The 19,908-nt window shown below is 45.7% G+C and overlaps 1 protein-coding gene across 1 annotated transcript; it reads right to left on the bottom strand.

The window, feature by feature from the left end:
- Positions 1-581: 581 nt before the first annotated feature.
- Positions 582-19,561, bottom strand: LOC309519315 (acyl-coenzyme A synthetase ACSM4, mitochondrial-like). The gene is made up of 13 exons (XM_082200171.1): positions 19,022-19,561; positions 18,073-18,283; positions 16,474-16,681; positions 15,484-15,627; positions 14,148-14,304; positions 13,225-13,304; positions 11,616-11,739; positions 10,259-10,339; positions 9,127-9,228; positions 5,538-5,665; positions 4,835-4,934; positions 3,290-3,409; positions 582-2,105 (listed from the first exon to the last, which is right to left on the bottom strand). The coding sequence occupies exons 1-13, from the start codon at positions 19,220-19,222 to the stop codon at positions 2,019-2,021; spliced, it is 1,743 nt and encodes a 580-aa protein (XP_082056297.1). The 5' UTR covers positions 19,223-19,561; the 3' UTR covers positions 582-2,018.
- Positions 19,562-19,908: the final 347 nt, after the last annotated feature.

Raw genomic sequence — 19,908 nt, 5'->3', positions numbered from 1 at the left:
TGGTCGGCTCCCTCTTCTCCCTCTGGTCACTCATCACCAGTCTCCTGGTACTGAGCTTTCTTCCCCTGGGGGTTTTCTTGGGGTTCCTCAGCTGGTGCCTCCCACCCCTCCTCTGCATCCAGCCACTCCATGACATGACTTTATTCACCTTTCACTCTTGACTGAAGGCCACCTTCTCTTCATAAAGCAAACCTTATGAAGGCCATGCCAATAGGCAAAAGTGACTGGAACAATGAATATAGATTTTACCTTTGTACAGTAGGCTAGTTTTTGTACACAGCTGCAGACGGCTCTCCACCCAAACAACAAAGAGCCATTTTCAGAGTTCAAGGTCACCTTTATTTGCACAAAGTTTGTTAGGCAATGTTGGCTATTTATTGAGCTTTCCTTCTGATTTGTGTGTGGCAAGCAATCATTGATTGATTGATTGATTGATTGATTATTCAATGTATATACCACCCTTTAACCAAAGATCCCAGTGCAACATTAAAAACATAATTTACATAACATAAAAAACAATAAAACAATCACGGGGGCGGCTCATAATATCCACCCGTCCACTTTTAAAAGGCCATAGATTGTTTAATGGCCGAAGTCCTGGGTAAAATGGGAATGTTTTCACCAGGCACCTAAAGACATGTGATGATGTCATCCACGGCACACCACCAGGGAAGGGGACACCCAGAGAAGGGCCTTGCATGACAACCACAGGGCCCGGGTCTGTTTGTATGAGGAGAGGAGGTCCTTAAGGTAATGAGGTCCTGAGACGTGCAAGGCTTTATAGGTCAGCACCAGCGCTTTGAATGGGGCCCAGAAATGAATTGGCAGCCAGTGCAGTTGGGCCAGTCATCTTGCACCCATGAGCAACCTGGACATTAAATTTTGCACCAGCTGAAGTTTCCAAACCATCTTCAGAGGCAGCCCCATGTATAATACACTGCAGTAGTCTAACCTAGAGGTTACCAGAGGCCACATCAGTTAGGTAATCCCTGCAGAGATAAGGGCATAGCTGGGCCACCAGCCAAAGCTGGCAGAAGGCACTCCTCACCACTGAGGCCACTTGGGCCCCAAACCACAGCAATGGATCCAGGAACACCCCCAAGTTATGTACCTGCTCCTTTAGAGGGTCAAGGAGCAAGCAGTCTCCATCTGATCTAAGGAACCACCTGCTAACAGTGTCTCTGTCTTATCTGGATTGAGCTTCAGTTTATTGGCTCTCATCCAGTCCATTACAAAGTCCAGACCCCAGTCCAGCACATCCATGGCCTCACCTGCAGATGTAAAGGAGAAATAGAGCTTTGTGTCATTATCATCACTTGTCGTAAGAAGTCTGGTTGTGGGAGAGAAGTGAGTTTGTTACACAAGAGTGTCAAATCAACTTTAACTGCTGCTGATTAGTAATTGTAGACATATGTACTATTCCTATGTTTTGTAATGCCCATTGCACACACAAATAAAATCTTTGCACAATCTGAATTTGCTGGAATGTGGCTGAATCCCAACCAAAAATAGTGGGAGGCTGGAAGAGCCTAGAGTCAAAGAGAACGGGAAAGAGATATGCCCCCCACCAAATATAAAGTTGGAGCTGACTTAAATGGAAGCATTCTTGGGATGCAGCTGCTATTCAGGATTCTGGTGCAGGATTAGGAGTTGTTCTGCTTGCAGTAGATGTCCATTTGCTTCCACTGTGCTCTTCTTGAAAATTTGTAAATGAAGCGAATATTTCAAAATCTCCTGAGGTCTCTTTCATCCCCTTAAATCTTGTGTTGCTGTCTCAGACTTGTCACTGCGTGGAAGAGTGGGTGGCACATAACAAGGGATATTTAAAGTCCATGGGTATCTCTGCATAGTAATGGTACAGTCCACTTTCCCTTCTTTCGTTGTTTATCATCCCCACAGCCTCTAATCTGGATGCTCAAAGTCCACCCAAGAGTTAGGTCATCCCAATATCAACAAGCCTTGAATAACATCCATGGCGTTCAAGAAAGCTCAGTAGTTGTGCAACCTCCCCCGTTGTGTTAAACTCGCCCCCATTCTTTGTTCCTTAACTCGTTCCGTCTGATTTTCCCCGTGACTGTCTTCGGCAGCTCCTTGACAAACTCCATCTAGCAAAACAAGAACAACAACAAGAAAGGAAGCATGGCAAATCAACCCATAGAGTGACTTCCTATACAATAGCTACGGCTGTTTAGCATAGTGTGAAATGCAGGTGGGGTGTCTACTCCGAATAATGACAGTCTATGTGGACTGGCCTTTACAGACAGAAGGATGAAGGGAGTTGTAGTTCAGCAACAACTGGGGGGCCAAAGGTTCCCTGCCCCTGGTCTAGGTAAAATGCGCCGCTTTGGATTGCAGGTGGGGGCTGTTATTTCTGAGCAATCTGTCTGCAGAGGCATGGGGTCTGAGATCAGTGCATCTATCAGTCAATGAGTGTTGCAAACAGGCCTGAATTCAGTTAGCCTCCGACATTTATGGACTTGTTCATGAATGGTGAATATGGGTCACTTCTCAGAGTTTTTCAAGGAGGGTGTGGAATTCAGCATCCAGATTAGGCGAATGGATATCTGTTATTAGTGACAGTGAGTGTCCCAACTAGAGATGTTCTTATTACGATGTATTTAATAACACAGCATTCTTTATCAAGTCATGTACATTTAAGGCACTATTATACCACTTTAACATTAAGGGCTCTCCTCCCTAAAGATTATTGGGAGCTTTAGTTTGTTAAGGGTTCTGGGAGTTGTTAGGACACCCCTATTTCTCTCACAGAGATAAATTCCCAGAGTTCCTGGGGAAAGGGATTGACTCTTAAACCACTCTGAGCATTGCAGCTCAAAACCCTTAACAAACTATACTTCCCAATATTTTTTGGGGGAAGCCAAGATTGTTAGTGGCATAAAAGTGTTTTAAATGTTTGGCGAGGTTATGACCTCAGACACAGACATTTTGCTGTTGGGAAAATAAGTTTGAAAGTATGAAAGAAGGAGCCTTTCAAATCCCAGTAATTAAGAACTGGTTAACAAGATTGGGGAACATAGTAATCATGAGGAAAATTAGAAGTCAAATCAAAGACTAATGATAATTACTAGGTGATTAGATTCCAAAGTAACTGGTGTGCCTTCATTTCTTAAAAGATCAGAGGCATCATTATGGTACAGAAAATATGACTAGTGACCTTTCATATCTCTCTTTTTTGGTGTGGGGCGAGTATGTTATTCCTGAGCTTACAACACCGCTCTCTCCAGCACCACTATCTCTAAACATCTCTATATTCCATGGTAATACTTGCCTTCCTTGGATATTTGTATGGAGCAGTAACTTTCTTGACGTGCTCCTGCAACTGGAGTGTTAATTTTTCCTTGTCTTGGAGTGTGTAGGCTGGGGACAGGACCACAAATGCTTTCACCACCTAAAAGACAGAGTTGGCATATAAGCAAAGATAATCTCTCTCTCTCTCTCTCTCTCTCTCTCTCTCTCTCTCTCTCTCTCACACACACACACACACACACACACACACACACGGGACTGTGCCCCTGCTCACTCTAGTCACCAACACCCCTACCACACACCCTGCACAAACCCCTCTAAAGCCCCCCCTCCTCACATATTCTGGATGTCCTGCATGTGAGTATCCCACAGAAGGCACTGGCATAACAGGATGTGGGATTAGGTGGACTATTGGCCTGTTCCAGAAAGGGCTCCTGCTACTACTACTACTACTACTACTACTACTACTACTACTACTAAAAGGTAAAGGACCCCTGACAGTTAAGTCCAGTCGCAAACTACTCTGGGGTTGCAGCGCTCATCTCGCTTTACTGGCTGAGGGAGACGACGTTTGTCCGCAGACAGTTTTTCTGGGTCATGTGGCCAGCATGAATAAGCCACTTCCGGGGAAACCAGAGCAGCTCACGGAAACACTGTTTACCTTCCCACCAGAGCGGTACCTATTTATCTACTTGCACTGGCATGCTTTCAAACTGCTAGGTTGGCAGGAGCTGGGACCGAGCAACAGGAGCTCACCCCGTCGTGGGGATTCGAACCACCAACCTTCCAATTGGCAAGCCCTAGTCTCAGTGGTTTAGACCACAGTGCCACCCGTGTCCCAAATAATAATAATAATACAGTCACAACAACAACAACAACAACAACAACAACATTATGTCACCCATCTGACTGGGTTGCCCCAGCCACTCTGAGCAGCTCCCAACAAAATATAAAAAAATAAAAATAAAACATCAACCACTAAAAACTTCCCTCTCCAGGGCTGCCTTCAGATGTCTCCTGAAAGTCATATAGTTACTTATCTCCTTAGCATCAGGTGGGAGGGCATTCCACAGGGTGGGTGCCACTACCGAGAAGGCCCTCTGCCTGGTTCCCTGTAGCTTCACTACCTGCAGTGAGGGAAGCACCAGAAGGCCCTCGGAGCTGGACCTCAGTGTCCGGGCTGGACGATGGGGGTGGAGCTGCACCTTCAAGTCTACAGGGTCAAGGCAGATTGGGGCTTTAAAGGTCAGCACCAGTGCTTTGAATTGTGCTTGGAAACATACTTGTTTTATAAACAAAACATTTATTGATCAACCCTGTGAGGGACGTTAGACTGAGCAGCAGTGACAGGCCCAAGGGTACCCGGTGAGCTTCATGGCTGTGTGGCAGGTCTGAACCCTGGTCTCCCAGGATTTAGTCTGAGCACTACACAACTCTAACCACTGCAGCATACTAGCTCTCTTAGCCCCAGGCAGCAGGACCAATAGCCTGGGATTATGGGAGTGAAACCCGGAGAGCCACAGGTTACCCAGCCCTGCTGGACAGATGCTCTTTCTGCAATTGTTACCTCTCCTCTGAGCGGGTCTGGGCTGCTGACAGCTGCGGCTTCTGCTACCGCTGGATGTTCCAAAAGGGCGCTTTCTATTTCAAATGGTCCAATGCGATACCTAAGAAATTGACATCATCATCATCATCATCATCATCATCATCATCATCATCATCATCATAACAACAACAAAGCAACAATGAAATTGTAGGAGGAAAGATGCCCCGCACGGAAATGTCTCTTAACCTGAACAGTATCTATTTTGCAGATGAGAAGGATGAGTAGATTAGTTGCATTTGTTGGAACCTGGGGTGAGAACACAGACATCTTACGTATAAAGAAGCTTACAGCTAACAGCTGAAAACTAGTATAAGTTGCAGAAAACAATAAATCACAAACAGGGAACCTCTGCTCTGGGAGCTGAATCACAACTGCTACTACTCTAGATAATCATAACATCTTTAACTCTCCTCTGAGGGGCTCAAAGTATCATTCACCCCTCCGCATGTTAGCTTCACAACAACCCTGTGAAGTAGATCAGCCTGCAAGCCTGTGATTGGTTGAAGGTCTCCCAGATCTTCGTCCAACATCCAGCGGCTACAGAGCACTGGCTGATTAGAATCATGTTCGTGCCAATGCAAGTTAGTTTGGGGATCCTGAAGTATCCGGGTTCAAAGAGCTACAGATGCACACAATAATTAGGAAAGGAAGAGAACAAACCAACCCTGAAGAATTGATGACATCATCAGCTCTCCCAATAAACCAAAAGTATCCATCTTTATCCATCAGTCCTCTGTCCCCAGTAAGGTAAAAATCCCCTCGTTCTGTTGCAGCTGTTTTCTCTGGGTTATCCTAATGAAAACAGTTCAGAAAGGGGGAATTAGCTACAGGGACATTTTGCCCCAGGACTGCAGAGTTATAGGAGCATCAGAAGCTGCTTTACCCGGAGTCAGAACATTGGTCCATTTGGTTCAGTATTGTCTCTACACTGACTGAGAACTGTGGTTTGTTAAGGGTGCTGACAGAAGGTTAGGTAAAGGTAAAGGGATCCCTGACCATTAGGTCCAGTCATGGCCGACTCTGGGGTTGCGTGCTCATCTCGCTTTATTGGCCAAGGGAGCCGGCGTACAGCTTCCGGGTCATGTGGCCAGCATGACTAAGCCGCTTCTGGCGAACCAGAGCAGCACATGGAAACATCATTTACCTTCCTGCCAGAGCGGTACCTATTTATCTACTTGCACTTTGACGTGCTTTCGAACTGCTAGGTTGGCAGGAGCAGGGACCGAGCAACAGGAGCTCACCCTGTTGCGGGGATTCGAACCGCCGACCTTCTGTTTGTTTTTTTTTTTAAATTTTTTATTGGGTTTTCACATTTTATATAGACAACAACAAAACACAAAAACAAACACAAAAAACAACAAACATGTATAATTTCCGAAAATCTTATTTTCTAACCCTGGTCCCTGACTTCCCCCACCCCCTCCCTTGCATCCCTATTCCCAAATTTATGTCAGCAAATTGGCATTTCTCCTCTTATCCATCTTAGTATTAGTCCTTTTATAGAGAAAGGCAAAAATAAATTTTTTCTAAGTTGGACCCCAGTTCCCTTCCATCGATTTCCCATTTTGTCTTGAATAATAATCTTATTAACTAAACCCCATGGTCTTGAGTGTTGTTAAAATTAGATCCTTCCCTCCCTCCCATCCCCGATTTGCGTCCCTTCCCGAAACATGTCCAAAATAACAGTTCTTAGCCTGGGTTCCTCACGTCCGAGGCTCTCAAGTCTCTTTCAGTCCCTCTCCGCCGGTCTTGTTGGTAATCCTTTATGTCGGTCATCGAATCTCGAAAGAATTCTTTCACAATCAGTCCATAGTCTCTTCCCATATTTGAAAACAGCTGCTGAAGAATTTCCACAAGGCATGAATCTTGAAGGTAATCAAAGTCAGAGTCTATGTGGAGGCCCCAATTATATTTCTTCATTTTAAATTCCTGGATTTCATAAACTCCCAGGGCCTCCACTTTCGTCTTCTGCATCTTTCGTAGATTTGTAGTAGATTTAATCCAATAGTCTCCTTGCTTATATTCCGTAGGTGTCAGCTTCTGGTTAGTGTTTTCCAACTTCACTTTTTCTCTTTCTTGTTTTGTCTCTTCCTCTTCTTTAGTTATCATTTCGGGTTCAGCTGTGGATTCTTTCTCATTCAGGTCCTCATTACATTCCGCAGAACTGCTTCTTTCAGAAGTCAAGGTCATCAATTGTTTGCTCATAGCCGAAGTCTGCTCTTGTAAGATTCCCACCAAATAAAACATCCTTTCTATTTCCCCCAGTATCTTTCCATCCACAGCCATTGTAATTCCACAGAATTCCCCCTAGAGGGAATCTGGTTACTTAGTGTTCTTTTCTCCAACAATCCTCTATCTTATTGTTGCTTCTTTGTTTCCAACAATTTTAGTTCAATTGTAACTCCTTTTAATCCAGAGGAATCTTAAGTAGCAATTTTCCACTGTAAACTGTCTGTTTGACAGCTTTGACAGCTGTCAAACTCTGCACCTCTTACACAAGCTCCAAAACAGGACGCTCTCGGGCCCGGGAGGGAGGGTTGTTTACAGCAAAACAGAAAACTTCCAACACTCCACTCTCCTGCTCAAAATTACTTTTCCAAATCTTGGAAGTTACTGTCTTTTTAAACTCACCCTTTACAGGGTAGGCACTCCAGCTTAGTTCTTATATCGTTGCTCTAGATCGTCTGCAAGGGGGGGGTGCGGACTTCCTTTTAGCACACCCCCTGATCGTCTCAAATTCAGAAGAAAAAATTCTTAAAGTCCAATTCCAGTTTACTCACGGGTTCTTCTTTTCAGTCCGAATTTCAAGGAAGGAAGTCAGCGCTCTCCAGTCATGGCTCGCGGCTTCACTCAGCGGAGGTAGCGATCGACTCTCAGCGCCACGCCACCCCCTGTATCCTCTCCGTAGCCTTTAAAAAGGCTCTTCGTGAATCGGGGGGCGCTTTAGGCGCCCACCGAGTCTTCAGTCCGCAGGCTTCCGCGCCTGCGGTTTTTAAGGGTCCCCGTGTCGCCGGCACGGCAAAGACCCATCCTCCGCTGAGCCGATTCCCTCCGGAGCTCGGAGGGAATCCGCCATTTTCAGATCGCGCCAACCCCGGAAGTCCCGAACCGCCGACCTTCTGGTCGGCAAATCCTAGGAGGTCCCTGTTCCCTATCCCCCTCACAGAACTACAGTTCCCAGAGTTCAATGAGAAGATGAATGGTGGTTAAGCCAAACGCAACGCCTTTTTATGTGTTTCATCAATATGTTTGTTTTCATGCACAGTGTCCCCTAATATATGCATTTATGTAATATTGGTTGGTTGGCAAACTGCATAGCATATCTCCAGCCAGGTTTGTGGCCACCTAACATTTGGGGCTATTTTTCCAGCTGGAACTCACTGGAACTCAGTTCCGGCACCTCTCAGGTGGGCATCATTGCCATTCTAAGAGAACAAGGATCATGGTGAGTTCTGGTACCTCTTTATCTAGAAAAATAGCCTTACTAATATCCTATATCCTTTTTAATGTGCTTGTAGGAGGGGCTTGGAGGGAGAGGTGTTATTGTTTTGCTTTGTTCTTGTTTTTATTATGTATTTTGTGTTTTCATCTTGCATTTTGATGCTGTGAGCCACTCTGAGATCCACAGAGGAAGCGTGGCATGCAAATCTAAAAATAAATAAGTAAAATGCAAATGAAAAATAAATAAAAATAAATAAATAATGCAAACGAAATTCAGAGAGGTGCAAATTTTGAAGGGCAGATCTGTTCACACACACACACAGACGTATACCGGTATATATTGGAAAGGGCAGATTTGACAAATTCAGCTTCAAATGAAAACTGAATCTAATTTCTCTCCTATTGCTAATTGCTGTTGAGGATCTTTTGATGCCAACAGGCCTATGCATTTGTTAGAATTTCCCCAAGGTGAGCCAGTCACTTTAATGTTTCATTTGTATTGCCTTTATTCTGTATTAGACGGACATATACAAAGCATGCTGTTCACTGTTTTGATATTTTATTTGGATGGATGGTATATGAATATTATTTTATATGTAAATAAAGACACAAATCTGCAACTCCTTCCAAGTTTCGCTTGGGAATTCCCACCCCCCCACCCCAGATTCTGGGGCGGTAGTGATGAAAATGCAGAATAAACCTGAGTTGAACCAAAGGGAACAAAGCTCTGTGGATTCACCCAGACTTTTTAATTATGGTGTCCCTTCATATGCCACACAAAAATCAATGGAGTTATCCAGAAGGCTTCTTACTACATAGCGAGAGAAGAGACCAAGGGGTCTTTGGGGCTTCACTCTGATGCCTATTTCTCCTTCTTTCCCAGGTGGCAGAACATTTGCTTCTTCATCTATGATCTAGAAGAAAAGTAAAGGTAAAGGTAAAGGACCCCCGGACAGTTAAGATCAATCAAAGGCAAATATGGGGTTGTGGCACTCATCTCACTTTCAAGCCGAAGGATCTGCTGTTTGTCCACTGACAGGTTTCCGGGTCATGTGGCCAGCAGGACTAAACTGCTTCTGGTGCACCGTGGCGGAAGCCAGGGTGCATGGAAATGTCATTTACCTTCCCGCCGCAGTGGTACCTATTTATCTACTTGCACTGGCTTGCTTTTGAACTGTTAGGTTGGCAGAAGCTGGGACACAGCAACGGGAGCTCACTCCGCCGTGGGGATTGGAACCTTCTGATCGGCAAGCCCAAGAGGCTCAGTGGTTTAGACCACAGCATCAAGTATCCTCCATTGTGGTGTGTCACAACAGCTGTACTCTGTGGTTTCAGCTGGTGCCCATTGGGATTGTTGTTGTTTAGTCATTTAGTTGTGTCCTACTCTTCGTGACCCCATGGACCAGAGCACGCCAGGCACTCCTGTCTTCCACTGCCTCCCGGAGCCTGGCCAAACCCATGTTAGTAGCTTCGAGAACACTGTCCAACCATCTTGTCCTCTGTCGTCCCCTTCTCCTTGTGCCCTCCATCTTTCCCAACATCAGGGTCTTTTCCAGGGAGTCTTCTCTTCTCATGAGGTGGCCAAAGTATTGGAGTCTCAGCTTCAGGATCTGCCCATTGGGATTAGTGTGGCAGAAAGCAAGGAGGCCAGCAGTAGGTAGAACCAAATGACTGGCAAAGTGAACTAATTTTAGTTTTGTCTCCACATTCTTCCTTGTTGAGTTTTACAAGGGCAACACTGAGACTAAGGTGGAAGGGGGAAGCTGGCAGCTGGGGCCACTCTGAGACTGGTTGTAAGTAGGCAGATAGGCAGCTGCGGGGGGAGGGTGTTGGCTGAAGGCGGACTGACATTGGTAGTGCAGTGCCCCAGTTTCCCTAATGGACCAACCTTCGCTGGCTGTCATTTAAAAATGGATAGGAGCTAGAAAAATAGGAACCACTCACCTCGACTTGATGTGGTGCACATGCCTTTCCCATTGAACCGGGTTTAATTTTCATCCCTTTTTTAACCGCACAAATCACACCCTGTTTAAAAGAAGATTGTTATATTGTTTCAAAAGGGACTATATGGCATTTCCCCAACAGCTTTTGATATCTTTGCATCTTGATCTTCTGCACGTTTACACTGAAGTGACTTGCAAGGATTTCAAATGGCACATTCCCAAGTTTCTGTAGCTTTACAACGTTTGACTAGGGCCAGGTCTACACTAAACTATTAGATATATTGTTCTAAAATGTCACAGGGCATACTGCTAAAATAAAAATGTTCCTTACCTTGTTTCCTTCATAACAAAGCAGTTTCCCTATTGCCTGGTTCCTGGTTGCTCTGCAACGCCCGATGGTGTCTCATTTTAAAAACGCATTATTAAAAGCAAAAAGTATTATGTCCAAATATGTTATGATAACTGTTCCTTAAACCTTCCTTAACGTTATAAATCATGAGTGTAGATCTGCCCTAAAGGTAAAGGGACCCCTGACCATTAGGTCCAGTCGTGACCGACTCTGAGGTTGTGGCGCTCATCTCGCTTTATTGGCCGAGGGAGCTGGTCATGTGGCCAGCATGACTAAGCTGCTTCTGGTGAACCAGAGCAGCGCACGGAAACACCATTTACCTTCCCGCCAGAGCAGTACCTATTTATCTACTTGCACTTTGACATGCTTTCGAACTGCTAGGTTGGCAGGAGCAGGGACCGAGCAACGGGAGCTCATTCTGTCACGGGGATTCGAACCGCCGACCTTCTGATCGGCAAGTCCTAGGCTCTGTGGTTTTAACCCACAGCGCCACCCGCATCCCATAGATCTGCCCTAGGTTTCAATAAATAGCAGGGGATGTCACTGCTAGGTGCAGAAGTTGGGCCTGAACCCAAAATACCTCACTACTCTTTTTAGCCCATCTGTTGTTGTTTTTTTCTCCAACAGAACCCCATTTCTCGGGAGGCAAATTGGTGATGCTTAAAGACAATCAGCTTGGTCCAGAACATGAGCTGAAGGTGCAGAGGTGGGGAAAGCTGACAGATACTCACAATACCCAGAATCCTCCTTTTAGGCAAGGAAGAAGCATTTTATGTGAGTTCAATGACAACTATTTATTTACCCAGTGAAAACACTACCATAAATTTGGGTGCAAAGCAGGGGATCAGTGAAGGTCATGACCTGGGGAGACGGGGTGTGGCTGGGGCATGAGAAGAATCCTGAGAGCCAGATAGTGAGGCTTGGCGTCCACCTTGGCCCATGTGTTTGAGGTCCCCTATCTCCATCTTAAAAGATCATTGAAAGCGTAAGAATACACAGGAGCACCTACTGTTTCCGTCTGTCCATAGAGATCATAGATCTGCAGTCCTGTCATGCTCTTCCACTGCTCCATCACTTCAGGATTCAGAGGTTCCCCTCCACTTAAGCAGTACTGCAGACTCATGAACTTATAACTGAATGTGGGTGAACAAAATAAGAGAACCCCCAAGGACATTTTATGCAGCATCTTAGAAACGCACATTTCAAGGAGGGGGTCATCAACTCCATGGGGAAAGAACATGAACTCTATTCGGTCATTTGGTGGCTGTGGGTACGGAATAGGTGAAGGGGGTATCTCTAGAGCACACCTGGCTCACCCCACCCCCATATATCCCAACATATGTGTTGTCCAGGAGTGTGGCTGGTGCAAGCACTGGCATCTAGCAGGCAAGCCTAGATAGGCACCTTCTAGAGAGCCCCTTCTGGGTACCCAGAACATGTTGCACAGAAGTTATTGGGCACCCTAGGAAAAGCACATTTCCCATGCTTCCCGATGTCCCAGATACTACTTTGATGGTATTTAAGACTATGGTGAAATGTGGTCTCAACACACCTTCAGGCCACTGGAAAAAAAGGATCACTGCATCAGTATCTAAATATAGTTGTGTGTCTCCATCCTGAGCCATGAGTATGTGTACAGATGTGCTCTTTATTTGGAATCCAGCTTGGCCTGTTTTGCTCCTGATGACATCATTAGGAACACAACTGGGTCCTTATCCAATTTGTGTAAGCCTTCCAAACCGCATCAATAAACCTTTGCACTTCCCGCTTGTCATTCACCTGACTTAGCAAAGGCAGCTGTGACCATGGTAGTGCCAGGCCGTGAGATTTTCCTCCCTCTTCCTCCCTCTCTCTGGCACCCTGAATGCTGTTATGGCAGGGGCACAAGTCTCTGGGAGGTCTAAACTGAAGCTATTGGGTGCCTTGGGAAAAACACATTTCCCAGGCTCCCTAGTGCCCAAGGCACCACCAAGGGGAAAGAGCAAGAACCACACCCCTTCCTGCTGCTACCACTCCAGATACCAGCATTAGAAGTAGAAGTTCTTCTCTTCCTCTCAAATTGCAATTGTAATTCTTGGAATGTAACGTTTGTCTGGTATTGGAAACAAGTAGGGCAAGATGCTAAGGTTTGTATTTCAAACTAGAGCTTCAATAACATCACTGACATCACTGAGTCTGGACCAGTGGCGTAGCGCGGGTTGTCAGCACCCGGGGCAAGGCAAGTAATTTGCGCCCCCTAACCCCTAACCTGCCGCCGCTGCCAGCTTCTTCTTGCTGCTGCCTGGTCTGGTCTGGTGTGGTTCTCTCCCGCGCTCAGCGCTGCGCTGCCGCTGCACTGTCCCTCCCCCAGATAGTCCCTCGCTCTCTCTCCGCACCGCATGCCTGGCACCCACCCCCTCCACAGTGGGCGGCGACCCGGCGGCTCGGATCGGGTTTGCACAGCCAGCACTGCAGTGAGAGAGAGTGAGTGAGCCAGGTAGGGGCAGAGAGCTGAGAGTGCGAGCGCCCCCCCCCAGATGTTGTGCCCGGTGCGGCTGCCCCCCCCTGCACCCCCACGCTACGCCACTGGTCTGGACGCATGCAGCAAATCCATTCTGAAACAATCGTATTCGAGGTACCTGGTGAGATCGCTCTGTGCCAACATGCGGAACAAGGTTGGAGGACCCAGGATGGTGGTGATGGGAAACCGGGACAGAGTCTAGCACATAAAAAAGGCAAAGGTTGTGCAAGAACAACACAATCTGATCCAACCCAATGTCTTGATCAACTGAGTTTTATATTAACTGTCTTGGTTCATCTCACAAATTGGCTGATGCACAGTAGTGCTAAACTAGGGGGGTGGGGAACTTTTTTCAGGCTGAGGGTCACTCTCTCTTCTTGGTGACCTTTTGAGGGCCACATGCCCATGGTGGGTGGGGCCTGAGGGGAAAGTGGGCGGAGCAACCAATGTTAATTTTACCCTTGAACAGAGGGCTTAGTTCTACACACTCTCTAGTCTCCAAATGAAAAGCATTATCAGAGTTCAAGGACACAGTCTATCCGGAACAAAACACCCAAGGAGAGTACAATGCAAGTCTAGCGAGGGTTGTAGTTTGGGGAGAACCCCAAAGGCCAGACTGAGAGGGCTGCATGTGGCAGAAAACAAGCTTGCGCCATCTTCCATTGACAGTCCTTCAGATATTTGAAGAAGGCTCTCATGTCTCGGTTCTCATATTTTTTCAGAAAGTGTGAATTAGGTAGCTTTATCTTGAAATGCAAACTGAATTTATTTTGAATTTATCTCTAATCCCTCAGGACAAACATTCTCCTCCATCCCTAAGTAAAACAAGAGCAATTGTGGTCTGATTAACCTTAAGTGGGCATAAATCCCAACCTATTCCACAGGCTCAGAGACAATAGCAATTAGTCAAAAATAATGTTGAAAAACAATCAGTCTCATTACTGTTCCTCCACTTCTAATGTAATCCCAGCCACGGACAAGCTGCCATTACAGAGAAAAATCAGGTAGAAATGTTTGAAGAGACAGGAGCAAGAATCTTACATTCAGGATAATTGTTGATTCTATTTGCTGCAGGCTGTGTATGAAGACGCAGGAACCCAAAGCCCATGGTTCGAAAACAGACCCCAGAGAAGCCACCACCCATCCTGTATCTGCAGTGGACCACATAATGTCAGCAGGGGTCAAATCCAGCCAGTATCTGATATAACAGAGGAAAGAAAATGGCAACAGGCAATTCAAGCATGCAACAAGGACCTTGAAGATTATGCTCAGCGGCTGGCATTGTGCTGTTTGGTATTATTATTATTATTATTTTAAATTTATTTATTAAATACATTTGTACCCTTCAAAGTTTGCAACCCTGATCTACTAGGGTCCCTGCCCCCATTTTGGAAACCCTAAAGAGCCCCTTCCCCTTAGATTAATGCTGATCAGGTACCGCTCAGTAATTGTGCCTGGTGTTTTGATGCATTCACATTTAGGTGTGCAGTCTGAGACATGACTTGCCTGAATACGTCTCTGCCTTCAGTGCTCAGAAGGCTATTCTGCATTCCCAAATGCCTATCTTACTTTGCTGCACTTTAACTTACCAAGTTGCCTTGCTTCACCATAAGCTGGACTTCACTTTGCCTTGCTTGACCCTCCTCTGTCTTCCTGAAAACTGGACTTTGCCCTGCCTTGCCTTGCCTGACTCTGTGATGCTGGACCCTGAACTTGTGCCAAGAGAAATTGAGGGAAGATTGGCTGGGGGTGAGCGAGAGAGAAGTTCTTCATGAGTTTCTCTGGGGTGGGTCTCAGTATTAGTGTTGGCAGCAGCAACAACTGTGTTGGCAGTCTGGCCGCCATTTTGTATCCCTCATAATGCATTTCTGGGGAGTTGTGAAGTGGGGGCTGATGGGAAATGGAAACTGCCTCACAAAATGGTGGAGAATATATGGAGAAAATGTTGCAAAGTAACCTTCTTTGGTGAGGAGAAATAGAAAACCTCAATACCTTTTCTCAGTACAGTGGTGCCCCGCAAGACGAATGCCCCGCAAGACGGAAAACTCGCTAGACGAAAGAGTTTTCCGTTTTGGAGGTGCTTCGCAAAACGAATCTCCTATGGGCTTGCTTCGCAAGACGAAAATGTCTTGTGAGTTCCTGCGGGTTCCCCCCCTTTTTCTAAGCCGCTAAGCCGCTTATACGCTTATCTGCTAAGCCGATAAGCCGCTAAAAGCTGCTAAAAGCCGCTAATAGCGCTAATAGCGCTAATCCGCTAATCCTTCAATGGGCTTGCTTCGCAAGACGAAAAAACCGCTAGACGAAGAGACTCACAGAATGGATTCTTTTCGTCTTGCGAGGCACCACTGTACATTTTTGCTTTGGCTCTAATTGATACCTTTTGTGGGCGATGGGCCGGAAGCCAAGACTCCCTTGGGAATGCTCAGCCATCTTTGGAGCTCCCGTCGTTCCACTGGTGAAGTAAATGACCATTGGATCATGGATCTTTGTTCTCACGCAAGTATGGCTGTCAGGAGCCTCTCTGTGTAACACAGAAAGCCACAATAGTTAAAGTAACTACAATCACAAATGCAAGAGGCCACTTTCCACCCACAATCATATACCCAAATTTAGCCTCTATTTATGCAAGAAGCCTTAACAGAGCTCACAGATGCATTCCAGCCAGGCACAAGCACCCAAGGAGGCTGCAAAGCAGGGCCTGGGAGGGGGTGGTCTGAGGAGAGAAAGCTATGCTGTTGTTTTCAGGGGGTACTCAAGGGTATTGGGACGCGGGTGGCGCTGTGGGTTAAACCACAAAGCCTAGGACCTGCCGATCAGAAGGTCGGCGGTTCAAATCCTCGCGACAGGGTGAGCTCCCGTTGCTCGGTCCCTGCTCCTGCCAACCTAGCAGTTTGAAAGCACGTCAAAGTGCAAGTAGATAAATAGGTACCACTCTGGCGGGAAGGTAAACAGCATTTCTGTGCGCTGCTCTGGTTTGCCAGAAGCGGCTTAGTCATGCTGGCCACATGACCCGGAAGCTGTACGCTGGCTCCCTCGGCCAATAAACCGAGATGAGCGCCGCAACCCCAGAGTGGGTCACGACTGGATCTAATAGTCAGGGATCCCTCTACCTTTACTCAAGAGTATGCACCTCTTTTTTGTTGTTAAAAAGTGTGGCACTTACTGTAACAACTTCATGGTGAATACCAGCACCTTTTTTTTTCTAGGGGGAAAAAGCACTGAGAGAATGTATGCCTGGAAAATGGCTATGGCCTGAGGAAAGTCTCAAGGGCTAACCAGAGAGGCTTGGAGGGCTGCATTTGGTCCCCTGGCCCTGAAGGTTCTCCACCCCTGTGTTGTTGGATGAAGCACAATGAGGGATACTCACTTGCAGAGTTTTTTGAAATTCAGCCACCCATCCCTCGGGCCTTCAGATACCACCAGTTTGGTTTGCAGGAAGTTGCAGCTGCCTGCAATGGAATCCACTGCAGGGGCCACAGCGTCTGTGGTGATGATACACTTGGCCTTTGATGCCTGAAGTCTGTGCTGAATGTCTTTTGCTGTTAACTGGGATATTCCAGGCATAAGGATGATTCCTACAAGAAGAGCAATGTTCTTTTTAAGGACAGGTGGATCTGTGTTGTAGGAGTTTTGGAGACTCAAATGGTTCTGGGCCAAATGGAGAGGCCTGGGGGCAGGGGTGTAGGAAAGGGGGGCCGCCCCATGTGCCCTCATGGAGGGGGTGACAAATTATCAAGGAACAATTACTGCCCTACTAGGGCACTTCATAAAAAACCTTTTAAAAAAAGCCTGCTCCAAAAGTCCTACCTTACTACACTAGGGATTATATAGCTACATATGAAATTTCATGCATATCATTAACTGACCCTCCTCCACGAAAATAGTCATTAATCTTGACCCTCCTCCACGAAAATAGCTGTTTACTTGGCTGTTTTCCTATGTTGTGAAGGCTGCAATTTCAACAAAGCACATGCCTTTGCTAGACTCTTTTCGGGCACCTGCTGAAAGCATTCTTCTTTAGGCAAGCATACCTTGATTTTAGGAAGTTGAAGAATTTTAATCTTAATATTTTAGCTTTTGTATGTTTTAAAGTAGGATTGTTAATTTTTCTTGATTTTACTGCTGTGGTGTTTTTTGTTTGTTTGTTTGTTTAGGTAAACCGCTTTGCAAGTTTTTAAAAATAAATTTTATTAAATGAATAAACAATAAATATAAATAAAATAACGCAAGCCAAAACACAACCCATCCTGTAGATTTAAGTATCTGTCCCTAGTCGCTTACTTGTTTTCAGAGGCTCAGAATCCACATTCCTTTGTAAGAAAATATGAAATAACATAAAACCATTTTTGCAGGCAAAAAAATCAAAAATCGATGTGGGGTGTGTGTGACAAGAAATGTTCCGCACCAGGTACCACCTGACCTTCCTACGCCTCTGCCTGGTGGGTCTAATCTGGCCCATGGCATGGAGTCTCCTGACCACCATTTTATGGCAGGTGTGGGGGAACCATTAGCCCACCAGATGTTACTAAACTACAACTCCAATCATGGCTGGCCATTGACCCTTCTTGCTAGGGCGGATGGGAGTTGTAGTTTAGTAACATCTGGAGGGCCAGAAATTGCCCACACTTGCTTTATTGTTCCAACTTGTGGGTCGCCACCAAGAGCTGCCCCCCCAACATGATGCCTTCCTGATGTCTTGCACTACAACTCCCATCATCCTTGACCATTGGAAGTTTTGGCTGGGGATGATGGAAGTTGTAGTTCAAGACAGTTCCAAGAACGGCTGTATTTCAAGGATGGGGAACTTGTGGCCTCCTGGTTCTGTGGCTGCAAGACTCCAGGTCCCATCTTGTTCCCTGAACATTGGCCATGCTGGCTGAGGCTGATGGGATTTGGAGTCTAACCACACCAGAAGAGTCACAGGTTCACCATCCCTGCTGTATTACGTTCGGCTATTTTTACTGACCTGTCCTTATGCAAGCCACGGTCACCAACCACCATTCTGGGATTCGGGGCAGGATAACCAAAACTCTGTCTCCTTTGCATAGCCCACATTGGTTGGAGAGTATATTGGCCACTTTCCTGGACAGGACTCCCAACTCCTCAAAGCTCCACCTTACTTCACCCCCTCTTCCATTTATCCACCATAGGGCTGGGTTAGAAGGTCTTTTTCCTTCCTGCAAAATAAATGCAGATGTGTTAAAAGAAAAGGAAAAGTTTGTTTTGTTTATAGACCTGATTTAGCAGGGGCGGGGGTCCTTTTTTCAGCCTGAGGGCTGACTGTGTTTATTTTAAATGTGTGTTTCTGGGCACTGTGATCTATCGTGTTTTTAGGTACCATGCTCTTGTGTGTTTAAGGGGGCCGTGTCCTCATGCACAAGCAAAGCCCCCCAAAATGGGATGTCCCGATTTAAGCGGGACAGTTGAGGGGTATGTGATGACCACGTCAATTCCAGATCAGGCTTGAAGGGTGTGAGGATGAAACTTATTACTGGGCTCCTCCAGGCAGCCTGTTATAATAATATAACAATAATAATTTATTATTTATACCCCGCCCATCTGACTGGGTCTCCCCAGCCACTCTGGGTGGCTTCCAACCAAATATCAAAAACAATACAGCATCAGACATTAAGCGTCAGTTATTTTTAAAAGTGGATTTGTTGTGCTGGGATGATAGAGCGTTTTAATCCACTTTAGTTGTGCAAACCTAAATTTTGTTGTATGTACTTGAAACAAATTTCTGATGCTTTGGAGGTGCTCACTATTTAGAAGTTGGCATCAAAGCATCATATGTGTGTATATATATTTTTCTAGAAATACACACACACACATGTTAACTGCTTTTCAAAAAAGGACACAATCAGATATTAATTTAGAAGAAGCCACTTCATCTGTAGAAGGAAAGTAAATTCTACCTTCTCGATCTGTGACCATTTATCCAAAATGTCACTTGCAAAGTTAAAATACTCAGGTAGCTGCTGCTCTCCTTGGCTTTGAGCTTCATACTGAGCAAAAATGGGAGAGCCGAGGAACCTGTTGTGCCTGTGGAACCATCGGTGATGCAGTCGAAGTATCCAGAACGATCTGAGAATCTGTGACTTCAGTAAAGTTTTCATGCCGGAAGAATTAAACCTTGCAATGACGTTAGCGCTAAAAAAATTAAAATACTCCTTTGGGTCACCAATCTACAAGAAAAAAAAGCACGGCGCAGAAGAATAAATACAATTCTAAATAATGGCAGCCATTGTCATCTTTACAACAGCCTTTTAAGGAAGATTAGCACGATTGTTCTCCTGTTGCAGACCATGCATTGATAGAAGGAAAGATACAGTACTTGCCTAAGGCAGGGGTGTGAGTCAGGGAGATCTGGATTTACTGAGCTGCTCCAGATGACCTGTTTATCAAGTAGTCATCCTGATTTGTTTGGACAAAGCTTACAGAGAGGTGATACTATGCCCAGCCATTAGCATTTGTTCTGATGTGTTGGAGAGGTTATATGACAATGAGCACACATCCTGATTTGTTTAGACATCTTCCCATTAAACAATTTGTTCATCCCACAATTGTTGTTGTTGTTATTTCCTCCCACTCTTTTTTATTGAATTGACAATGTAAGTGAGTTGATAACAGAACTATTCACACATACACATATATTTACAGAAGTTTGTGTGTATATTTGTATATTAAAGGGTAAAGGTAAAGGAACCCCTGACCATTAGGTCCAGTCGCGGACGACTCTGGGGTTGCGGCGCTCATCTCGCTTTATTGTCCAAGGGAGCCGGCATACAGCTTCCCGGGTCAT

This window comes from Podarcis vaucheri (genome assembly GCF_965113315.1).
Source record: "Podarcis vaucheri genome assembly, chromosome: 14".
NCBI lineage: Eukaryota > Metazoa > Chordata > Lepidosauria > Squamata > Lacertidae > Podarcis > Podarcis vaucheri.
Note: the sequence above shows the minus strand (reverse complement) of the source record. Positions and strands in the feature narration are given on the sequence as shown.

Coding starts and splice junctions, on each gene's coding strand:
- LOC309519315 (XM_082200171.1), bottom strand. CDS start 19,222: ATGAAAACTTTACTGAAGTCACAGATTCTCAGATCGTTCTGGATACTT. Junction 16,682..18,072: donor CGTGGCTTGCATAAGGACAG/GTCAGTAAAAAT, acceptor CTCTTCTTGTAG/GAATCATCCTTATGCCTGGA. Junction 9,229..10,258: donor GTGCACCACATCAAGTCGAG/GTGAGTGGTTCC, acceptor CTTTTCTTCTAG/ATCATAGATGAAGAAGCAAA.